This window comes from Tauraco erythrolophus, chromosome W, assembly GCF_009769465.1.
Source record: "Tauraco erythrolophus isolate bTauEry1 chromosome W, bTauEry1.pri, whole genome shotgun sequence".
In the NCBI taxonomy this organism is placed as follows: domain Eukaryota; kingdom Metazoa; phylum Chordata; class Aves; order Musophagiformes; family Musophagidae; genus Tauraco; species Tauraco erythrolophus.
In genome coordinates this window covers 11,480,446-11,500,354 of record NC_141497.1, presented here as the reverse complement: position 1 = coordinate 11,500,354, position 19,909 = coordinate 11,480,446, and the positions used below count along the sequence as shown (strand labels likewise).

The window sequence follows — 19,909 nt, the reverse complement described above, 5'->3', positions numbered from 1 at the left end:
ATACCGGACCATTGTCTGTCCTGATTTTCTTCGGTACTCTCATCGTTTTCTCCAGTGTGAGCAGTAGCAACAACAAAGGCAGAAAATGTATCAACAGTTACATGCACATATTTAGATCAATGAAATGATTGAATATAAGTAACACCAGTTTGCCATAATTCATTGGCACATAAACCTCTTAGATTTACTCCTGCTGGAGTATTTGAAGGCACAATACGTTGACAGTCAGGGCAGGCGCGTACAATCTGCTGAGCTTGATCTGCTGTCTGACCTGACAGAGAGCATCATCTACCACCAATTGACAAATCGTAGGACTATTCATCGTTTCTTCAGGTAGTACAATCCAATGATATTGTTGCGTGGATCGTTCATTGTTAAGCCCTGGAACTGAAAAGGCAAATCTAGGACAATCATTAGGGTGTAAATAAATAAAAAAAGGAAAAAAGTAAAAGAATCCCAATCTTTTAAATCAATCACCATCAAATGCCTCATTCGGGAATCATAGTAGGATTTGTTACACCCGGTTGTAATGCACCCATTGGTGACATGATTGCATTAATATCTCTTAAATCTTTTAATATAAATCTCCATTTTCCTGATTTCTTTGGGATAACAAATATTGGAGGAATCCATGGGCTAGTGGAGGGAACTATATGTCCTAATTTGAGCTGTTCGTCGACTAATTTTTGAGCCCGCTCCAGCCACTCATCTTTTAATGACCACTGATTGACCCAGACCGGCCTGTCAGTCAACCAGGACAGCTTGAGTCGGGACTGGACATCAGCGACCTGCGCTGAAAATTTGTGGTTAGCTCCACATTCCACTGATTCAACAAATCCCGACCCCATAATGTACATGGGACATCAAGAACATATGGTTTCAAAACAGCTCATTTGTTATCTGGGCCTACTACTAACAAGGACTGTGCACTCTGCTGTGGGATGTGTGTTCCACCTACTCCGATTACAGCTGCGAGGGCTTGTATCAGAGGCCAAGAGGGCGGCCAGTCAGATTTTTTCACTATGAATACATCAGCCCCTGTGACAACAAGGGCAGAAAAAGCCTTCCCATTAATGATTATTGTTAAAAGAGGTTGTGCAGCTGTGACTTTCTGTGTCCAAAAAAATTTTGGTTGGCCTATACTACTAAATGCTCCTATACCGCTATGTTACATAATGGAGGTGATATGGTGCTTCAAAGCATCAAAAGCAATTGTGCTATTCTTCCTCCAGCTGGAATAGTGCATGGTGGTGAAGGAGTCTAAGCCATGATTTTTTAATTTTTTTTTTATACTCAGAATCAATTACCCTCGGGAGTACAAACAATTCTGATTTCATGAAGGATGATCGTCCCAGCAATAGTGCACATAATCCTTGTGGTATAGGACCAAAGACACCAGTAGGAATTAAATGCACTGACGTGTCAGTGATTACTGTTGATTGAAACATTTAGCTGCCAATATCTCTGCTTCATAGTGTTCCGAGCCCACATTCTGACACGCCTTTATTAAATCTGCAATTGTTTTTGCCCGATTTCTAATAGGATCAGTAGCTCACCGGCAGTCTGCATTAGCATCTTCAATGGCTAACTGGAATACCAACACATCTGCAGTAGCCGGATTTTCTATTGTCTCTGAACTGCCGTTTGTAGCCGATCAAGGAAATGCTCATAAGGTTCCTGTGCTCCCTGTCAAATGGAAGCAAAGGAAACCTCCCCTGTCCCAAAATCAGGGACACGTCTTAATGCTCTCATAGCCAATTCAGTCAGTTGTTGGAAAGCCGCCTGCTGTAACCCTGCCTGTGCCTGATTTTGACTGAGACGTGACATTTTATCCATCCCAAAATGTTTAGCCATCTATTTAAGAAATATAACACATATAACGCTTTAGCTATTGTTTCATTGGGAGATTTCCCTATCATTCCCCCTTCTTGTTTTAAAGGCATATTTTCCAAAGTACCATGTGTGCGTTCTATGGATCGCGTGCCCAGTAGGATTGTAAGGAATACCAGTAACATGCTCAATACCTCATGATGACAAAAATACATGTGTCCGATGAGAGGTGTATGCCGAAGTTCCTGCGAGCGTAAACCACGAGGATTAACACCACACATTGGTGGCATGATCATATTTTGACAGCTGCTACACAATTGTACGATTGAGCGGGCTTGCTGTTGTGTTAAGCCAAATTGTCACCTAATGACATTAGCATTCTGATGGTAGCAGTCATGCGAGATCTTTGCTTGCATTATCGAGTTTGGTACAAGAGCTGCACTCGTGAGAGGGTCAGCTCGCCTGTTCCCTTCTGCTATAGGCCCTGGAAGCGTGGTGTGTGCTCGCAGGTGTTGGATGTACTGTCTCTTGGTAAAACCTGGGCCACGGGCGGCGGCCAAGCGGCCGCTCTCCGGGCGCGGCCTGCGGCGGCGGGTGGTGGTGGGCGGAGGCGGCAGCGGCGGGGGCGGGGGGCCGTGTTATCCCTCCCTCGCCTCAGCCGACCCCGATGGAGCGTGGCGGGGCGGGCCTCACAAGCCCGCGGGGCGGAGTGGGGGGACAACGACGACCCAGCCGTCCTGTGACAGCCGCCCCCCTTGTTGTTGCTGTTGCCGCCGCGGCTCCGACCGCTCGGGCTCCGTAACCGCCGCCGACGCCTCCCACCGAGGAGGACCATTAGCCGCAATAGAACCGGCACAGCGGGGCACGCAGCGCGTCTCCGTCCCTTCCAGCCGCGGTTCGCTCCCGCCCATGAGCGGCAGCGCCGAGGCAGACGCCGCGCCCGCTGCCCCGGCCGGCGGCGGCAGCGGCGTTCCCGGGGCGCCGCCGGGCGCGGTGGGCGGCGCGGCGCGGGGGTCCGAGTGCGGCGCGGCTGGCGGGAGTGCCGGTGTACCGACATCGTTGGAAGGGGGGGAAGAAATAAGTCTGGCTCTCGTTCGGAGCCCTGGATCAAAAGGATTCGATGATGACTTTTCCAGGCCGGCAGCTCCACACAGTTCCTCTGCCGGTGGGGCTGTGGGGTAGGCGGGGCCGGGGCTGCCGGTGCCGCCGGGGCTGCGGGGGGAGGCGGACGCCGACGCCCCCTCGCCCCCACTCTCTCCCGCCGCGCCCTTCAACGCCTCGAGTTGAACACCAACGCCAACACAGCACGAGTGTAAATTTCTCTCGTGAGGGGTGGTCGCAGCTCGGAGGCGGGTGGAGGTGTGATTTGGTAGCTAAAGGGCACGATTTCACCATCACCGCTGAGGCAGCGGTTGTGATTCATCTTTATCAGCCTTGAAAAGAGAAGACTTCGGGGGGACCTAATAGCTGCCTTCCAATACCTGAAGGGAACTTGCAGGAAGGCTGGGGAGGGACTATTTACAAGAGTGTCCACTGATAGGACAAGGGGAAATGGGTTTAAGTTGAAGGAGAACAGATTTAGATTAGATCTTAGGAAGAAATTCTTCAGTACGAGGGTGGTGCGACTTTGGAATAGATTGCCCAGAGAGGTTGTGGATGTCCCCTCCCTGGAGGTGTTCAAGGCCAGGTTGGACGGAGCCTTGAGTAGCCTGATCTAGTTGAGAGGTGTCCCTGCCTATGACAGGGAGGTTGGATTAGATGATCTCTAAGGTCCCTTCCAGCCTATGCCATTCTATGATTATCCTCACCAGGCGTCCCTTATCCCTAATAACAGGGATGAGCCGTGATACCTCTGTACCACTCTATTCCCCATTTCAAGGATATTACGTAGGCCTTGTTTGTTCCTGGGAGCAGCAGCTGTGTCTCATCTCAGAGCTGCTCTGATATTACAGTTTATGCTGAGATGTAGCCGAATTTTGGGGGACAATGTTCTCCCATTCTCCTCCAATTTCAGTTATTTTCCCACAATGAGGCATCCACAACTTTTCTGGGCATCCTGTTCCAATGCCTCACCACGCTCAGAGTGAAGAATTTCTTCCTTATATCTAATCTAAATCTACCCTCTTTCACTTTAAAGCCATTACCCCTTGTCTTATCACTACATGCCCTTGTAAAAAGTCCCTCTCCAGCTTTCCTGGAGGCTCCCTTTAAGTACTGGGAGGCTGCAATAAGATCACCCTGGAGCCTTCTCTTCTCCAGGCTGAACAGCCCCAACTCTCTCAGCCTGTCTTCATAGCAGAGGTGCTCCAGCCCTCGGATCATTTTCGTGGCCCTCCTCTGGACCCGCTCCAGTGGCTCCATGTCCTTCTTGTGTTGGGGACTCCAGAGCTGAATGCAGTATTCCAGGTGGGGTCTCACGAGAGCAGAGTAGAGGGGCAGAATCACCTGCCTCGATGTCCTGGTTTTAGCTGGGACAGAGTTAGCTCTTCTTTTTAGCAGCTAGAAGAGCTCTGTGTTTTGGTTTTACTCAGAGGCTCGCTCTGAGAAGAATGCTGATAGCAAGCTGATGATTGTAGTTAGCACTGAGGTCTCAAGGACTTTTCAGCTTGCTGTGTTCTTGCCAGCATGCAGGAGCACAACAGGATAGGGGGGAGCATGACCGGGATGGGGAGTCCATGACTCTCCTTACGATTTGCACTTAGACTTAAGATTGAGGGCCAAACTGGCCAATTAGTATTCCATATCATGCAGCGTCATGCCCAGTATAAGAGTGAGGGTCAGCCGGAAAGAAGGGCTTTTTGCCCTTCCGGGACTCTCACTTTCAGACTCTCAGAGTGCTTTCTCTCTCTCTCACTCTCTATTTTGGGCCTCCCGTTCATCCGGGATTGCGGTATTGGGATTTATCTGTTTCAGGATCATTAGTTTGGGACGAGATGGGCCTCGGTCAAGGGGTGGTGAGTAATTACACCGTACATCACTCGTTTGTATATGTTTATCCTTGTACATATCCGTACATATATATATTGGTAGCACCAGTAGTAAATTGTTCTTATCTCAACCCATGGGTCTCTTTTCTTTTTCTTCTTTGATTCTGTCCCTCATCCCTGGGGGTGGGGGAGTGAGCGACTGTGTAGGGTTTGGTTGCCGGAGAGGCCTAACCCACAACACTCGACCTGCTGGCCACGCTTCTTTTGATGTAGCCCAGGACATGGTTGGCTTTCTGGGCTGCAAGCGCACATTGCCGGCTCATGTTGAGCTTCTCATCCACCAGCACTCCCAAGTCCTTTTCCTCAGGGCTGCTCTCAATCCATTCTCTGCCCAGCCTGTACTTGTGTTTGGGATTGCCCCGACCCATGTGCAGGACCTTGCACTTGGCCTTGTTGAACTTCATGAGGTTCTCACAGGCCCACCTCTCCAGCCTGTCAAGGTCAATCTGAATGGCATCCCTTCCCTCCAGCATGTCCACAACACCACACAGCTTGGTGTCATCAGCAAACTTGCTGAGGGTGCACTCAATCTCACTCTCCATGTCGCCAATAAAGATGTTAAATAGCACCAGCCCCAGTACTAACCCCTGAGGAACAGCACTCGTCAGTGGCCTCCACTGGGACATCGAACTGTTGACCACAACTCTTTGAGTGTGACCATCCAGCCAATTCCTTATCCACCGAGTGGTTCATCTGTCCAATCCATGTCTCTCCAGTTTGGAGACAAGGATGTCATGTGGGACAGTATCAAATGCTTTGGACAAGTCCAGGTAGACGATGTCACTTGCTCTTCCCCTATCCATCAATGCTGTAAACACATCATAGAAGGCCACCAAATTAGTCAGGCAGGATTTGCCCTTAGTGAAGCCATGTTGGCTGTCACCAAACACGTCTTTATTTTCCATGTGCCTTAGCATAGTTGTCAGGAGGATCTGCTCCATGATCTTGCCGGGCACAGAGGTGAGACTGACTGGCCTGTAGTTCCCTGGGCCTTCTTTTTTTCCCTTTTTAAAGATGGGGACTATGTTTCCCCTTTTCCAGTCAGTGGGAACTTCATCACACTGCCACGACTTCTGAAATATGATGGATAACGGCTTAGCAACTTCATCTGCCACTTTCCTCAGGACTCACAGATGCACCTCATCAGGTCCCATGGACTTGTCCACCTTCAGGTTCTTTAGACGGTCTCGAACCTGATCTTCTCCTACAGTGGGCGGTTCTTCATTCTCCCAGTCCCTGCCTTTGCCTTCTGTGACTTGGGCTGTGCAGCTGGAGCTCTTGCCAGTGAAGACTGAGGCAAAGAAGTCATTGAGAACCTCAGCCTTCTCCATATCCCAGGTAATCAGGTGTCTCATTTCCTTCCAGAGAGGGCCTACATTTTCTCTAGATCTCTTTTTATCCCTGACATATCTATAGAAGTTTTTCTTGTTGCCCTTGATGTCCCTGGCCAGATTTAACTCTATCAGGGCTTTAGCTTTCCTAACCTGATCTCTGGTTGCTCAGACAATTTCTTTGTGTTCTTCCCAGGCTACCTGTCCTTGCTTCCACCCTCTATAGGCCTTCTTTTTGTGTCCAAATTGGTCCAGGAGCTCCTTGTTCATCCATGCAGGCCTCCTGGTGTTCCTACTTGACTTTCTCTTTGTTGGGATGCACCGCTCCTGAGCTTGGAGGAGGTGATCCTTGAATATTATCCAGCTTTCTTGGGCCCCCTCTTCCCTCCAGGGCTTCATCCCATTGTACTCTACCAAGGAGATCCCTGAAGAGGCCAAAGTCTGCTCTCCTGAAATCCCGGGTAGTGAGCTTGCTGTGCACCCTCCTTGCTTCCCTAAGAATGTTGAATTCCACCATTTCATGATCGCTGCAGCCAAAGCTGCCCTTGAGCATCACGTTCCCCACCAGCCCTTCTTTGTTGGTGAGAACAAGGTCCAGCGTAGCACCTCTCCTCGTTGGTTCCTCTCCCACTTGGAGAAGGAAGTTATCATCAATGCATTCCAGGAACCTCCTGGATTGCCTATGCCCTGCTGTGTTGTCCTTCCAATAGATATTGGAGTGGTTGAAGTCCCCCATGAGGACCAGGGCTCGTGAACGTGAGGCAGCTCCTATCTGTCTGTAGAGGGCCTCATCCACTCGGTCCTCCTGGTCAGGTGATCTGTAGCAGATCTCCACTACTATGTCCCCTGTCCCTGCCCTTCCTTTAATCCTGACTCATAAGCTCTCAGTTGGCTCCTCATCCATCCCCAGGTGCAGCTCCATGCTCCTCCACAGCCTGTTGTGCTCCTGCACACTGGCAAGAACCTGGCAAGCTGATAAGTCCTTGAGGCCTCAGTGCCAAGTATAAACATCAATTTGTTATCAACATTCTTCTCATAACGAGTCCCAAACTAAAACCAAAACACAGAGCTCTTCTTGCTGCTAAAAAGAAGAGCTAACTTTCCCAGCTGAAACCTGGACGGACTGTAACCTAGATTTTTTGCCCAGAGTCTAAATCATCTGGGACACAATGCTTTGGATACATCTCAGGTGTTCAGACAGTCCCACGGAAAAATGTAATGATACACTTATTTATATATTTCGAAATAATAATTATGAGATGCAAAAGTAGCAGTAGAAAATTTCCTAACTTTTCTGTGGATTCACACTAATGAAAACTATGATTTTGCCTCTGAAACCAAGCACATTTTTGCACGGTGCTGTCCACCTGAAGTGTTATTGGCAAATAGGGAATATAGTTACTAGCAGTCTTCTAATTTCTTAATTTGTAGTAGTCTTCAGTTTTCTTTAATTTCTTATTGTGATTTTATGTTAAAAGTCAACTGGTGCCTGCCAGGAATTGCTTCTATTTCGCAAATTGGGCAGGGTTATATCTTTTTATCTTTAGTTCATCCTTTTGCATTAATCAGTCCATCATACATGCTTTATGAGAATCATTATCTTTGTAAACCAATGATACCTCTGTGGCAATAATATTCAGGTACAGAATGTAATTTGAAAAGAAACCATGTGTGGCATTTTGTTTCACTATTTCAGACTCTGGTCTTTCTCAGATACACCAATGTGGGTTTCTAAGAGCCTGTATTTTGTCCCTGTGATTAGCATAGGATTTTTTTTGGAAGGAGGGGTATTTTCATGTGGAATGGTTGTTAATCTCTTTATGTACTTGTCATGAGTGGCTGTGATACTTTTTTTTTCTCTTGTTCTCTTTTTGTTCACTTATTTTTAATGTTTGAAACCATTCTATTCTCGAACCTTGTTAAATTTGTTGAGAAATGGAAAACATTTTTCTGCCTCTTTCATAACCAGAGCTCTTATCCTTCCATTAGTGCTCATGAATATTTCACTCTTGCATTAGCTTTGTCATTTTATGTACAACTTGAATGTCGTCAGTGTAGCCCTTTTACCTGGAAGTGGCACTTCCAGGACAATTACTTGTCACACATAGCACATCACATCACTTACATTGGACATTTTACTTTTTCTTTCAGGTGCCTCCACGCTTAACACAGAACAAATCTTATCTTGGGAATTTGTTTCCTATTATATTCTGTCTTTATGACTTGGAATGTATTTGGAACCAAATTCGCTACTGTTCATTATTTCTCTTCTTTAACTTCTTTTAATATTTTTCCATAATATACTTTCCCATAGTTCTATAAATATGTACTACTTTTGGCATTGCCATGTCCATTTCTTGTAGTAAACCAACCTTGACTTGATTACTACTTCTATGGAGCTCATTCCTGCCTGGAGGCAGGTTTCATATAAGGAAAATGGGATCCTCAAATTAAGTGCAAGCGGAGACAGTGGATGGTTGGTTTGTTGGTTTGTTTGTTTGTTTGTTAATTTTGGGTTGTGGGTTTTTTTTAAGAACCTTAGTTAACATTTTATATTTTCCTCCTGGTTTCTTTAGTAATGATTCTGGATGTGTTGCATGGAAAAACACAGAGAAATCCATCCTTGATTTCCTCCCAAAGAAATTTGGAAATGCTCTAGTCAAGTGGCTCTATTTTCATCTAAGGTTCTGTTTTCTTTTTATACCATGCAACACAGGCATTCTAAGAGTCTGGTCTTTGTTTTCTGGCATCAGTCATTTAACAAGGATCTAGAGATGTCAGAAAGCAAAACTTTGATCCCAAAGCAGGTGTCTGTACCTGCAGACTCCAGACTGTTTCAACAGGGAGATGCACATAGTTTGTTCTCTTTGGAATAAGTCTCACACTGAAGGAGGCCATAGAAATTTTACTGTTGAGTTCAGCAGGAAAAGGATGGGGATACCATTTTGTTTCTTTTGTGAGCTGATGACTTGCCTGTATTTTGCTCACCCAGGTGAACATGCCTACAAATGTTCTTCCTGCACATTTTCCACCATGACAATCAGCCAGTTGAAAGAGCATTCCTTGAGAGTGCATGGGAAAGCACTGACACTACCAAGACCCCGTGTTGTCAGCCTCTCAGCCTCACTTGGCTACCACACCTCCAAGAACCACACTTCTGCTGAAGAGGTGGAGGACTCTAATGGTAAGAGGTGCCTCAGAGCAAGAATTTCTTTAAAATGCTACTTAATATTTTTATTTAAAAAAAAATTAAGGCAGCAATTAAGAAAAATCCTAAGTTGCATGAAAAGCAAGAATAAAGTGGTGTTCTAGTACTTGACCTGCAGTCAAATCTCACCAGTTTATTCTTTACCAGCTTATACTGCCAATGGTTGACCTTTGGAATAAGTCAAGTTGATCTGACTTTTCAGCAAAGATTTACAACATAGGCAGAATTCCCATTAAAAGTCAGTGGGAAAGAGAGCATCTAATTCCATTTGCACTTCTGAAAAACACCCCTTTATCTTGCTAGCAGAGCAGTTTAGTGAAGCCACTAAAGATTAAGTGTAAAAAGTAGAGGGAATAGCTAGGCAGCTTACTATTTTATGCTTTTGATGGAAATGGGTGTGTACACAGATCACGATGTTTGAAATAAAGACAGATGGCTTATTTTTAAGTTTTGCCTTGTATTTAGGCTACAGAGTTTTATTGCTTGTGCAACAAATTATGAGAATACAGGATTGAAACTTGATCGATAGAAACTGGTCATCCACTTGCATGCCTGGCAGCAGACTCTTAGCATGCAATGTTCTTACTTTAAATGGATGACAGTGAATGGAGACACTGCAGATGCCAGGAGAAGGGGAACATACTGCACTCCACATGGATCATATATATTGTGAGGAAAAGCAGCAGTGGACAAAGCAGGCTGTAGGAAACAATGCCATACTGGCCTGGAGTTGCTGTTACAAAGGAAGAAAATGGCAGAACAGCTGTGACTTTGAAAAAGAGTATTGTGCTCAGCATAAAAGTAACTATATTTTGGGCAGATTAGCTGAAGAACTGTAGGAAAATGTATTTTGATTACATGGCAAGGTTTTGGTAGAGAGGTGCTGCAGGAGTGGCTTCTGTGAGAAGAGACCAGGGGCTGATCCTGTGCCAGATAGAATCAGTTCCAACTGACTCCAAAACGGACGCAATGCTGAGCCCATCAGCGATGCTGGTGATGCCTCTGTGATAACATATTTAGGAAAGGATAAAAAACACTGCGCAACAGCTGTGAGAGAGAAGTGTGAAAAATGTGAAACAACATTGCAGACACACCAAGGTCAGTGAAGAAGGAGGGGGAGGAGGTGCTGCAGACACCAGAGAAGAGATTCCCCTGCAGCCTGTGGTAAAGACCATGGTGAAGCAGGTAGTCCCCCTGCAGCCCTGGGAGGTCCAAGGTGGAGCAGATATCCAAACAGCAGCCCATGGAGAGGACCACACCACAACAAGTGGATATGCCCTGAAGGAAGTCGACTGAAGTGCATGAGCAACAAACAGGAGGAGTTGGAAGTCATTGCGCAGCAGGAAAACTGATATAGTTGCCATCACAGAAACATGGTGGGACGACTCAAATAACTGGAGTGCTGCAATGGATGGCTATAAACTCTTCAAAAGGGATAGGCAAGGAAGGAGAGGTGGGGGGTAGCCCTGTATGTTAAGGAATGTTTTGACTGTCTAGAGCTTGACGATGGTGATGAAAGGGTCGAGTGTGTATGGATAAGAATCAGGGGAAAGGCCAACAAGGCAGATATCGCTGTGGGAGTCTGTTATAGACCACCCAACCAGGATGAAGAGGCAGTTGAAATATCCTATAAGCAGCTGGGAGAAGTCTCACGATCGCTAGCCCTTGTTCTCGTGGGGGACTTCAACTTACCAGATGTCTGCTGGAAATACAATACAGTGGAGAGGAAACAGTCTAGGAGGTTCCTGGAGCACGTGGAAGATAACTTCCTGACACAGCTGGTGAGCGAGCCAACTAGGGAAGACGCCCTGCTGGACCTGTTGTTTGCAAGCAGAAGGACTTGTGGGTGATGTGATGGTTGGAGGCCGTCTTGGGCACAGCGATCATGAAATGATAGAGTTTTTGATTCTCGGAGAAGTAATGAGAGGGGTACCTTGGACTTCTGGAGGGCAGACTTGGGCCTGTTTAGGAGCCTGGTCGACAGAGTCTCCCTTGGGAGGCAGTCCTGAAGGGCAAAGGAGTCCAGGAAGACTGGACATTCTTCAAGAAGGAAATCTTAAAAGGAGCAGGAGCAGGCCATCCCTATGTGCCAAAAGATGAGTCAGCAGGGAAGACGACCAGCCTGGATGAACAGAGAGCTTTGACTGGAACTCAGGAAAGAAAGAGAGTTTATGATCTTTGGAAGAAGGGGCAGGCCACTCAGGAGGACTACAAGGATGTCATTAGGTTATGCAGGGAGGAAAATAGAAGGGCCAAAGCCCAACTAGACCTTAATCTGGCTACTGTCATAGAAGACAATAAAAAATGTTTCTATAAATACATTTGCATCAAAAGGAGGGCTAAAGAGAATCTCCATCTTTTATTGGATGTGGGAAGAAACATAGTGACAAAGGCTGAGGAAAAGGCTGAGGTACTTAATGCCTTCTTTGCCTCAGTCTTTAATAGTAAGACCAGTTATTCTCAGGGTACCCAGCCACCTGAACTGGAAGATAGGGGCGGGGAGCAGAACGAAGCCCCCATAATTCAAGGGAAAATAATTAGTGACCTGCTACACCACTTAGACACACACGAGTCTATGGGGCCCAATGGGATCCACCCAAGGGTGCTGAGGGAGCTGGCGGAAGTGCTCACCAAGCCCCTTTCCATCATTTATCAGCAGCTCTGGCTAATTGGGGAGATCCCAGGTAGACTGGAGGTTAGCAAATGTGATGCCCATCTACAACAAGGGCCGGAAGGACGATCCAGGGAAGTACAGGACTGTCAGTCGGACCTCGGTGCTAGGGAAGGTTACGGGGCAGATCATCTTGAGTGCCATCTCATGGCATGTACAGGACAACCAGGCGATCAGGCCTAGTCAGCGTGGGTTTATGAAAGGCAGGTCCTGCTTGACTAACCTGATCTCCTTCTATGACAAGGTGACCCACTTAGTGGCTGAGGGAAAGGCTGTGGATGTTGTCTACCTGGACTTTAGTGAAGCCTGGGACACCGTTTCCCACAGCATTCTCCTGGAGAAACTGGCTGCTCATGGCTTAGATGGACGTACTCTTTGCTGGATAAAAACTGGCTAGATGGCCAGGCCAAAGAGTGGTGGTGAATGGAGTTAAATCCAGTTGGTGGCCAGTCACAAGCGGTAATTCCCCAGGGCTCAGTATTGGGGCCAGTTCTGTTTAATAGCTTTATCAATGATCTGGACAAAGGGATCGAGTGCACCTTCAGTAAGTTTGCAGACAACGCCAAGTTGGGCAGGAGCATTGATCTGCTTGAGGGTAGAAAGGCTCTACAGAGGGATCTGGATAGGCTGGATCAATGGGCTGAGGCCAACTGTATGAGGTTCAACGAGGCTGTGCCGAGTCCTGCACTTGGGTCACAACACCCCCATGCAACGCTACAGGCTTGGGGAAGAGTGGCTGGAAAGCTGCCTGGTGGAAAAGGACCTGGGGGTGTTGGTTGACAGTCGGCTGAATATGAGCCGGCAGTGTGCCCAGGTGGCCAAGAAGGCCAATAGCATCCTGGCTTTTATCAGAAACAGTGTGGCCAGCAGGACTAGGGAAGTGATCGTCCTCCTGTAAGGACAGGATGGTCATCTTGTTAGTTTCTTTAGGTATGCGTAAATCACCTACTCCCGACTAAACCCTTCATGAAACTTTTACACAAAAACTTTAACCCCTTTATTGTTGGGTAACACCAGCACAAGAAGGATATGGAGCTGCTGGAGCGGGTCCAGAGGAGGGCCACGAAGATGATCCAAGGGCTGGAACACCTCTGCTATGAAGACAGGCTGAGAGAGTTAGGACTGTTCAGCCTGGAGAATAGAAGGCTCCAGGGTGATCTTATAGCAGCCTTCCAGTACTTAAAGGGGGCCTACAGGAAAGCTGGAGAGGGACTTTTTACAAGGGTGTGTAGTGATAGGACATGGGGCAATGGATTTAAACTGAAAGAGGGGAGATTTAGATTGGATATAAGGAAGAAATTTTTCACTCAGAGGGTGGTGAGGCACTGGAACAGGTTGCCCAGAGAAGTTGTAGATGCCCCATCCCTGGAAGTGTTCAAGGCCAGGTTGGATGAGGCTTTGGGCAACCTGGTGTAGTGGAGGATTTCTCTGCCCATGGCAGGGGGGTTGGAACTAGATGATCTTTAAGGTCCCTTCCAACCCTAACCATTCTATGATTCTATGATTCCAGACAAAGCTTGAGCGACATACCATTGGCAGATAGTCGGGCTGTTCTTCATGCCCTGAGGTAGAACCTTCCATTGATATCTCTTCGCAGGTTTGGCATTGTTAACTGCAGGCACAGTAAAGGCAAATTTTGGCTTATCATCAGGATGTAAAGGAATAGTGAAAAAGCAATCCTTCAAATCAATGATCAGGATTTCCCACCCTGCTGGAATCATGGTGGGTGAGGGCATACCAGGCTGCAATGCCTCCATACTTTCCATCACTGCATTGATTTTCCGGAGATCCTGCAACAGTCTCCATTTTCCGGATTTTTTCTTAATTACAAAAACAGGACTATTCCAGGGACTAGTGGAAGGCTCAAGGTGTCCCTGTTGTAATTGTTCCTGAACCAACTGATGAAGGGCGACTAGTTTCTCTTTTGGTAGGGGCCACTGGGGTTGCCAGATGGATTTGCTTACTAGCCACCGCAAGGGCAGCGCAGGATACTCTGTGCCCTTCAGCACAGTGGCCCCCAACAAAAATTTGTCCCAATCTGTACCCCCCAAGCTGCCAATACATCCCGCCCCCAGAGGTTAAGTGGAGCTGCAGTGACATAGGGCCGAACTGTAGCTGTTTGCCCCTCTGCATTTTTCACCACCACAGGTCGTTCGCTTAAATAGCTCTGTGTGGTTCCCCCCAACCCTGCAATGGCTGATCCCACAGGGGCTAAAGGCCACGTAGGAGGCCACGCAGAGAAGGAGATGATTGTCACGTCAGCGCCCGTGTCGATCAAACCTCAGAGCTGAATCTTGGACGGCTGGGCATTTGGTAGGATTAGGGTACACGTCATCTGCGGCTTTTGGCTAGAGATGTCTGCGCTCCAGAAGACCTGCGGAAGTCCCGTAGATCCAAAGCTACCATCTCCACGACTTCTTTGTTCTGTCCTGGGAACACACGACTTGAAAGGCACAAGTTGAGCAATTTGAGTCTTCTCCGGAATAGTGACAGGGGGGCGGGTGTGGAAACCATGGCACAAATCTGGCCTGTAAAGTCAGCATCAATAACTCCTAGGTGTACAAAGATCCCTTGAGTGGTGACACTAGATCTTCCCACCAGCAATGCACTCAGTCCCTGTCCTAGGGGCCCAAATGCATCCAAGGGAACCTTATAAACATGACAGGATTCTAAGATGACTGTTGCTGCGGTGTGCACATCCACTCCGGCTGATCCCTGGGTGCTGGGTCTAAGCTGGCTGAACTGGCCTGTGTTGGTGTCATGCCCTGGGGAAGTATTTGTGTCTGAGTGCACATCCCCTTTGCGCTCCTGGTCGAGTTTTCTGAGTGTATTGTATTTCTGAGTGTATTTTCTGAGTGTATGTAGTCGACCATTGGCATGGTACGTAGATTCACAGTATTTTGCAAAATGACCTGGCCTATCGCATCTCTTGCAGCGAGCAGCTCCCCTGTTCTCCTTATTTTTCTTCTTTTGTCTAATCTGTTTCTGCTTGCTCTCAACCTTAGGTTGCCTTTTCAGTCCATGATCAGAATTTAATTGAATAGGCTGCAGAACTGCAGCCAGAGGAGACTTAGTATTCTCAGATCCCACCTTGGAACAGGCTTCAACCACGTCTGTTAGTGTGGGTTCCCCTGGCAAAGCATCTATGATCTTTCTACACTCATCATTGGCATTATCTCTCGCTAGTTGTCTGCACAACAGCTGCCTCAAGGTCTCATCTTCGACCTGCTTCTCGAGGGCTGCAGCAATCTTTTCCACAAAAGATAAAAGTGCTCTTTCTGCCCCTGAGCTATTTTCACATATCGTGTTTTAGGAGCAGCCATGTCCATGCCTTTTAATAGGGCTCCCATACCAATCTTCTGAGCCTGCTCAAGGACCTGAGGATGCCAGGTAGCTTGAGCATCAGGATCAGAAAAGGCATTAGCTCCCAGTAGAGCATCTGCTGGAACTCCATATCTAGGATCAGTTGGAGGCAGTTGCATATTCCCAGCTGCAGCTTTTTTCAGCCATCCTTCTCCAATTGGCCTCAAAAACTGTATATTATACAGGTAGAAATAATACCTGACCTAAATGCTTAATGTCACATGGAGAGAGCAGCTCAGTATTCAGCACTCTAATAATCTGCATGACTTCAGGAGACCCTAGCCCATATTGTGCCACTTTGGATTGCAAATCTTGGACCACTCTCCAAGCGATAACTTCATGTTTGTCAGACTGACCTGAGTTAGTGTGGTGGGTTAGGCTGCTCCGGCAACTATACCCTACACAGTCCCCTCTCACCCTCCCACACCTCAGGGATGAGGAAGAGAATCAAAGAGGAAAAAGAAAAGAGACCCGAGGGTTGAGATAAGAACAATTTACTACTACTGCTACCAATATATATATATACAGATATGTACAAGGATAAACATATGCAAACGAGTGATGTACAGTGTAATTGCTCACCACCCCTTGACCGAGGCCCGTCTCGTCCCGAAACTGCAATCCCGAAACAGATAAAACTCGATACTCGGGAGGCCCCGAAACAGAGAGCGAAAGAGAGAGAAAACACTCTGAGCACCCGAAAGTGAGAGTCCCGGAAGGGCAAAAGCCCTTCTTTCCGGCTGACCCTCACTTTTATACTGGGCATGACGCTGCATGATATGGAATACTAATTGGCCAATTTGGCCCTCAGTCTTAAGTTCAGGTACAAATCGTAAGGAGAGTCGTGAACCCCTTGTCCCAGCTATGCTCCCCCCTTATCCTGCTGTGCTCCTGCACACTGGCAAGAACCCAGCAGACTGAGAAAGTCCTTGAGACCTCAGTGCCAACTATAAACATCAGAGCACTATCAGCGTTCTTCTCAGAGCGAGCCTCTGAGTAAAACCAAAACACGGAGCTCTTCTAGCTGCTAAAAAGAAGAGCTAATCCTGGTCCCAGCTAAAACCAGGACAGTTAGGAAGAGCTTTCTGTACAGGAAAGGCTTGGATGATACCCTCTGTGGGTTCACTACCACCTTGATCTACCTGCACAGCACTTTGAGGCACTATAAAAACCCGCTCAGGTCCCTTTTCATATTCAGGCATCCCGACTTTCTCTATTAAATCCCAGTCCCCAACCTCCAGAGCCCGCCTCTTGACCGCTTCCCAAAACTGTTTTGAATTTTTTGGACGCACAGTCACACTACATTCGGGAAGCGTCCGAGGACGGTTGTAGGCCAGCTGCGTTACTGGTTGCCGGCGTCTGACCACTGCCACCGTTTCCCGCAGTGTAGTAAGCGAGTCCGCAGTAACACTGCTTGCCTCGTCGGGCCTCACGGATGAGGAAGGCTGGCAGGGCACAGGCGCCGGGCCAGCGGGCGGTGTAGCGGCGGAGGCTGTGGCCGGTTGCGGAGCTACGCACGGCAATGCAGCTTGGGGCGCTGCGGCTTGCGGCGGCATCACTGTCCGTGCAGGCGCCACTTCCGGGGCCGCCGCCGGGGGGGGGCTGACGGCGCCGCGCTCGGTGCCTGCCTCACCGCCTCCGTCAGCACCACTAGTTGCTGTAATATTTCTCGCAAAAGCGCCGTACGCTGGTGTGCCGAGAAATCCGCCATCGGCGGCTGCGCCGGGAAATGCCCGGATGCTGGCGTGGGACACAAAGGCGCCGGAGCCGACGCTGCCATGATACCTCCTGCCCCTCCCGGTTGCGGTAGAACCCCGGCTGCCGTGCCTGACTGCGGCAATGGCGGAGCCGTAGTGTGATAAATGAGTGAGTCCCAAACAGAACTCCAATCAAAGTTTACAATTTATTAAGCGAATAAAAGCAAGCAAACAGCGCTGGGTGCGCCGGGAGTCTCCGCTCCACCAAGACGCACACCCGCCGTGGCAGTTTTTCTTGTATTTATACAAACATATTCATAGCCCCCCCAAAAAGGTCAGTTTTTTCCCATGAGATCATTTCTATAGTCCCCGCCTTAGGATCCGCCTCAGGCTCCTCCTCGACACGCCTCCTGATGGTCGTGGGCCTGGGTGTTCAGGATGAAGGCCGGAGGTCTTCCTCACGTGGGCAGGGGTCTTCAGGATGAAGGCCGTAAGTCTTCCTCACTGTGCACTTTTCACCTCTTCTCTAAATTCCCGATTTGGCTGCGTTTGCAGAACCAACCGGTTCCAGCCTGGTCCGTCCTTGAGTGGACATCTGGTTGTAGTTCTTGTTAGTCCTTATCTTGCCCACATAGGCTAGTTTTTGTCTCCCTTCCTCCCTACAGATGTGTGGGTCCTGAGTTACGACTTTGCTGGCATCTGTCTTATCTCTCTCACCAACCTCCTCCCTGGGCAGCCAGCAGGGACTGAGACTTCACACTTTAATTAAGGCAAGCAATAATTCATACAGCAGTTAGTGTAGCAGTTAGTATTGAGTGTTTAAACAATTAACTTGTTAGTATTTAATATTTAAACAATAACTAATATATACCTTCTTATGTGATTTTGTTAGTATTTCTATATTCCCTGTCAGCCCCCCCCCTTTTATTAGATCAAGTAAATCCTTTTACTTGCATAAGTTTCCCGATTGATATAACACTTTGTGCACTGAAAATATACACACCAAACCCATATGTACAACAGTGTCAGTAGCAATATTAAAGCAGCTGCAGCTATTAACAGTATTGTCACAGGATATTTTAAATGACTGAAAAATCCTGGAGCTGAAGGTGACCACCTGAAGAGAGTTTCCCAGCATCTATGCTCTCCATCCTTTTCTACCTTTTCACCATTTCCTTTTATCTCGTTTTGCATCACGATGAACTGTCACCAGAGCTCTTTGCCCTGCAGTGCCAGAGCATCCTGTGTATCACTCTGGCGGTCAGCAGCATCATGAGGAATTTCGCAAGTTTATGTTTTTGCATTTCACAGAGATCTTAAACTAAGATAATCACTTCTCTTAAATAGGCACACCCCGCTCCTTACCACCATATTGACACGAATCAAAGGAACATATTTCACAGTAGGAAGGACAGATCCCGCTGTAGTAACTGAAGTGACTGGCTGTACAGGCGGCCGTAGTGCGGAGGAGGACGGGGGGGGCCGCTGGGGCGGAGGGTGGGGGACGCTCCAACGCTTTGCTTTGTCCGGTTAGTTTTGCTAACTGTTCCACTGGAGAGGGGTATTCCGGCATCACAAAATCGCGTGGAGAAGGATAGTTAGGCGGAACATAATCTCGCGGGGAGGGGTAGGATCTCCACGCAGTCCCCGCGAGTCTCTCGGTCCCCGAGGGCAGCGGAGACGCGGGGGGTACGCTGCCCATGCTGTCCGGGGTCAGTGATCCCTCAAATAACTCATCGTCCCCTTCAGAACCTTCACCCGCAGATCCGTCAGAGCCCGGTAATTCTTTTCCTTCTCTTCCTGCTGTCCACTTCCGCATTATACCATATAGCGACCACCACGTACGTAGCAGGTCGAGTACACTCTTATCTCCAAACACGGACTCCTGAATTAACTTATCCCTTAACAGTTCCCAAGCTTCTGGGTTAAGGGCAGTGTTAGGATCAGCTACAAACTCATGTTCTGCTGCCCAATTTAGCAATTCACAGAGAGCTTCATCACTTATGTCAGCTCCCGCGATTGTTATCACATTTTTGAAGGCAGAAAATATCGTGCTTTCTTTCGCGGAGCTTTGCCCCATCTTTTCAGTCTAGAGTTCCGTCCCCAGAGCCTCGGGGGAAGCACGTACCTTCTAAATTCAGTTGCGGTTGTATCACGTCGGGGTCACCAAATGTCGCTGTCGTGCCGGGGACGGAGAGAATAACGACACAGAATTCAGGTCCAGGAGAGAATGACAATGCCAACCAGCCTTTAATTAATTACAAATCCGTATATATAACATGGTTCACAAGGATGGCCAAGGCAATTGGCCGCTTGACCATCCACCTCCCAGAGTGATTGGCTAAATGCTACAACATCCATTTCAAAACAACTTTCCCAGTGTGCCATAAACAAGACTGCATAACAAGCTACAGGTGCAAGATAAAGTCTTAGTTTACAAAAACCTCAAACTGTTTCTCAGCTAGCCTGCATGGGAAAAAGAACTTTCACAGGACGCTGCAGTAGCTGGAAAATTTCTGCTTCTAGCTTTTTAGTATCCACAGGGTCTCTCTCATGCATTGCTTGTATGCATGCCACCTTTTGCACTGAGGAAGCCAAATCAGAGAACAGCTTGTGAGCTGAACTTTGAAGAGCAGTGTTCTTCCATTCCCCCCATCTTGGTTATTTTTCCACACACTGAAATTCTTCTGTGCTTTGTCTGCTTTCATTTGTACCATTCATGGGCAGTTGTGGATTATATAGGACAAAGTAGCTGAATTCTTAACTTCCACATTCAAATCAATGTATTAGAAAACTTCCAAGACTCCTCTCCCTTTTTTTTT

The 19,909-nt window shown here is 47.8% G+C and overlaps 1 protein-coding gene across 3 annotated transcripts in view; it reads left to right on the top strand.

Moving 5' to 3' along the window:
- LOC147526212 (zinc finger protein 462-like) overlaps nucleotides 1-19,909 on the top strand; it is a 98,257-nt gene that overhangs the window by 27,241 nt on the left and 51,107 nt on the right. For all 3 annotated transcript variants that reach the window (XM_086630219.1, XM_086630218.1, XM_086630217.1), the window contains exon 6: nucleotides 9,141-9,332. In XM_086630219.1, the coding sequence (XP_086486345.1) occupies nucleotides 9,141-9,332 (192 nt within the window). The remainder of the gene's footprint in view (nucleotides 1-9,140; nucleotides 9,333-19,909) is intronic.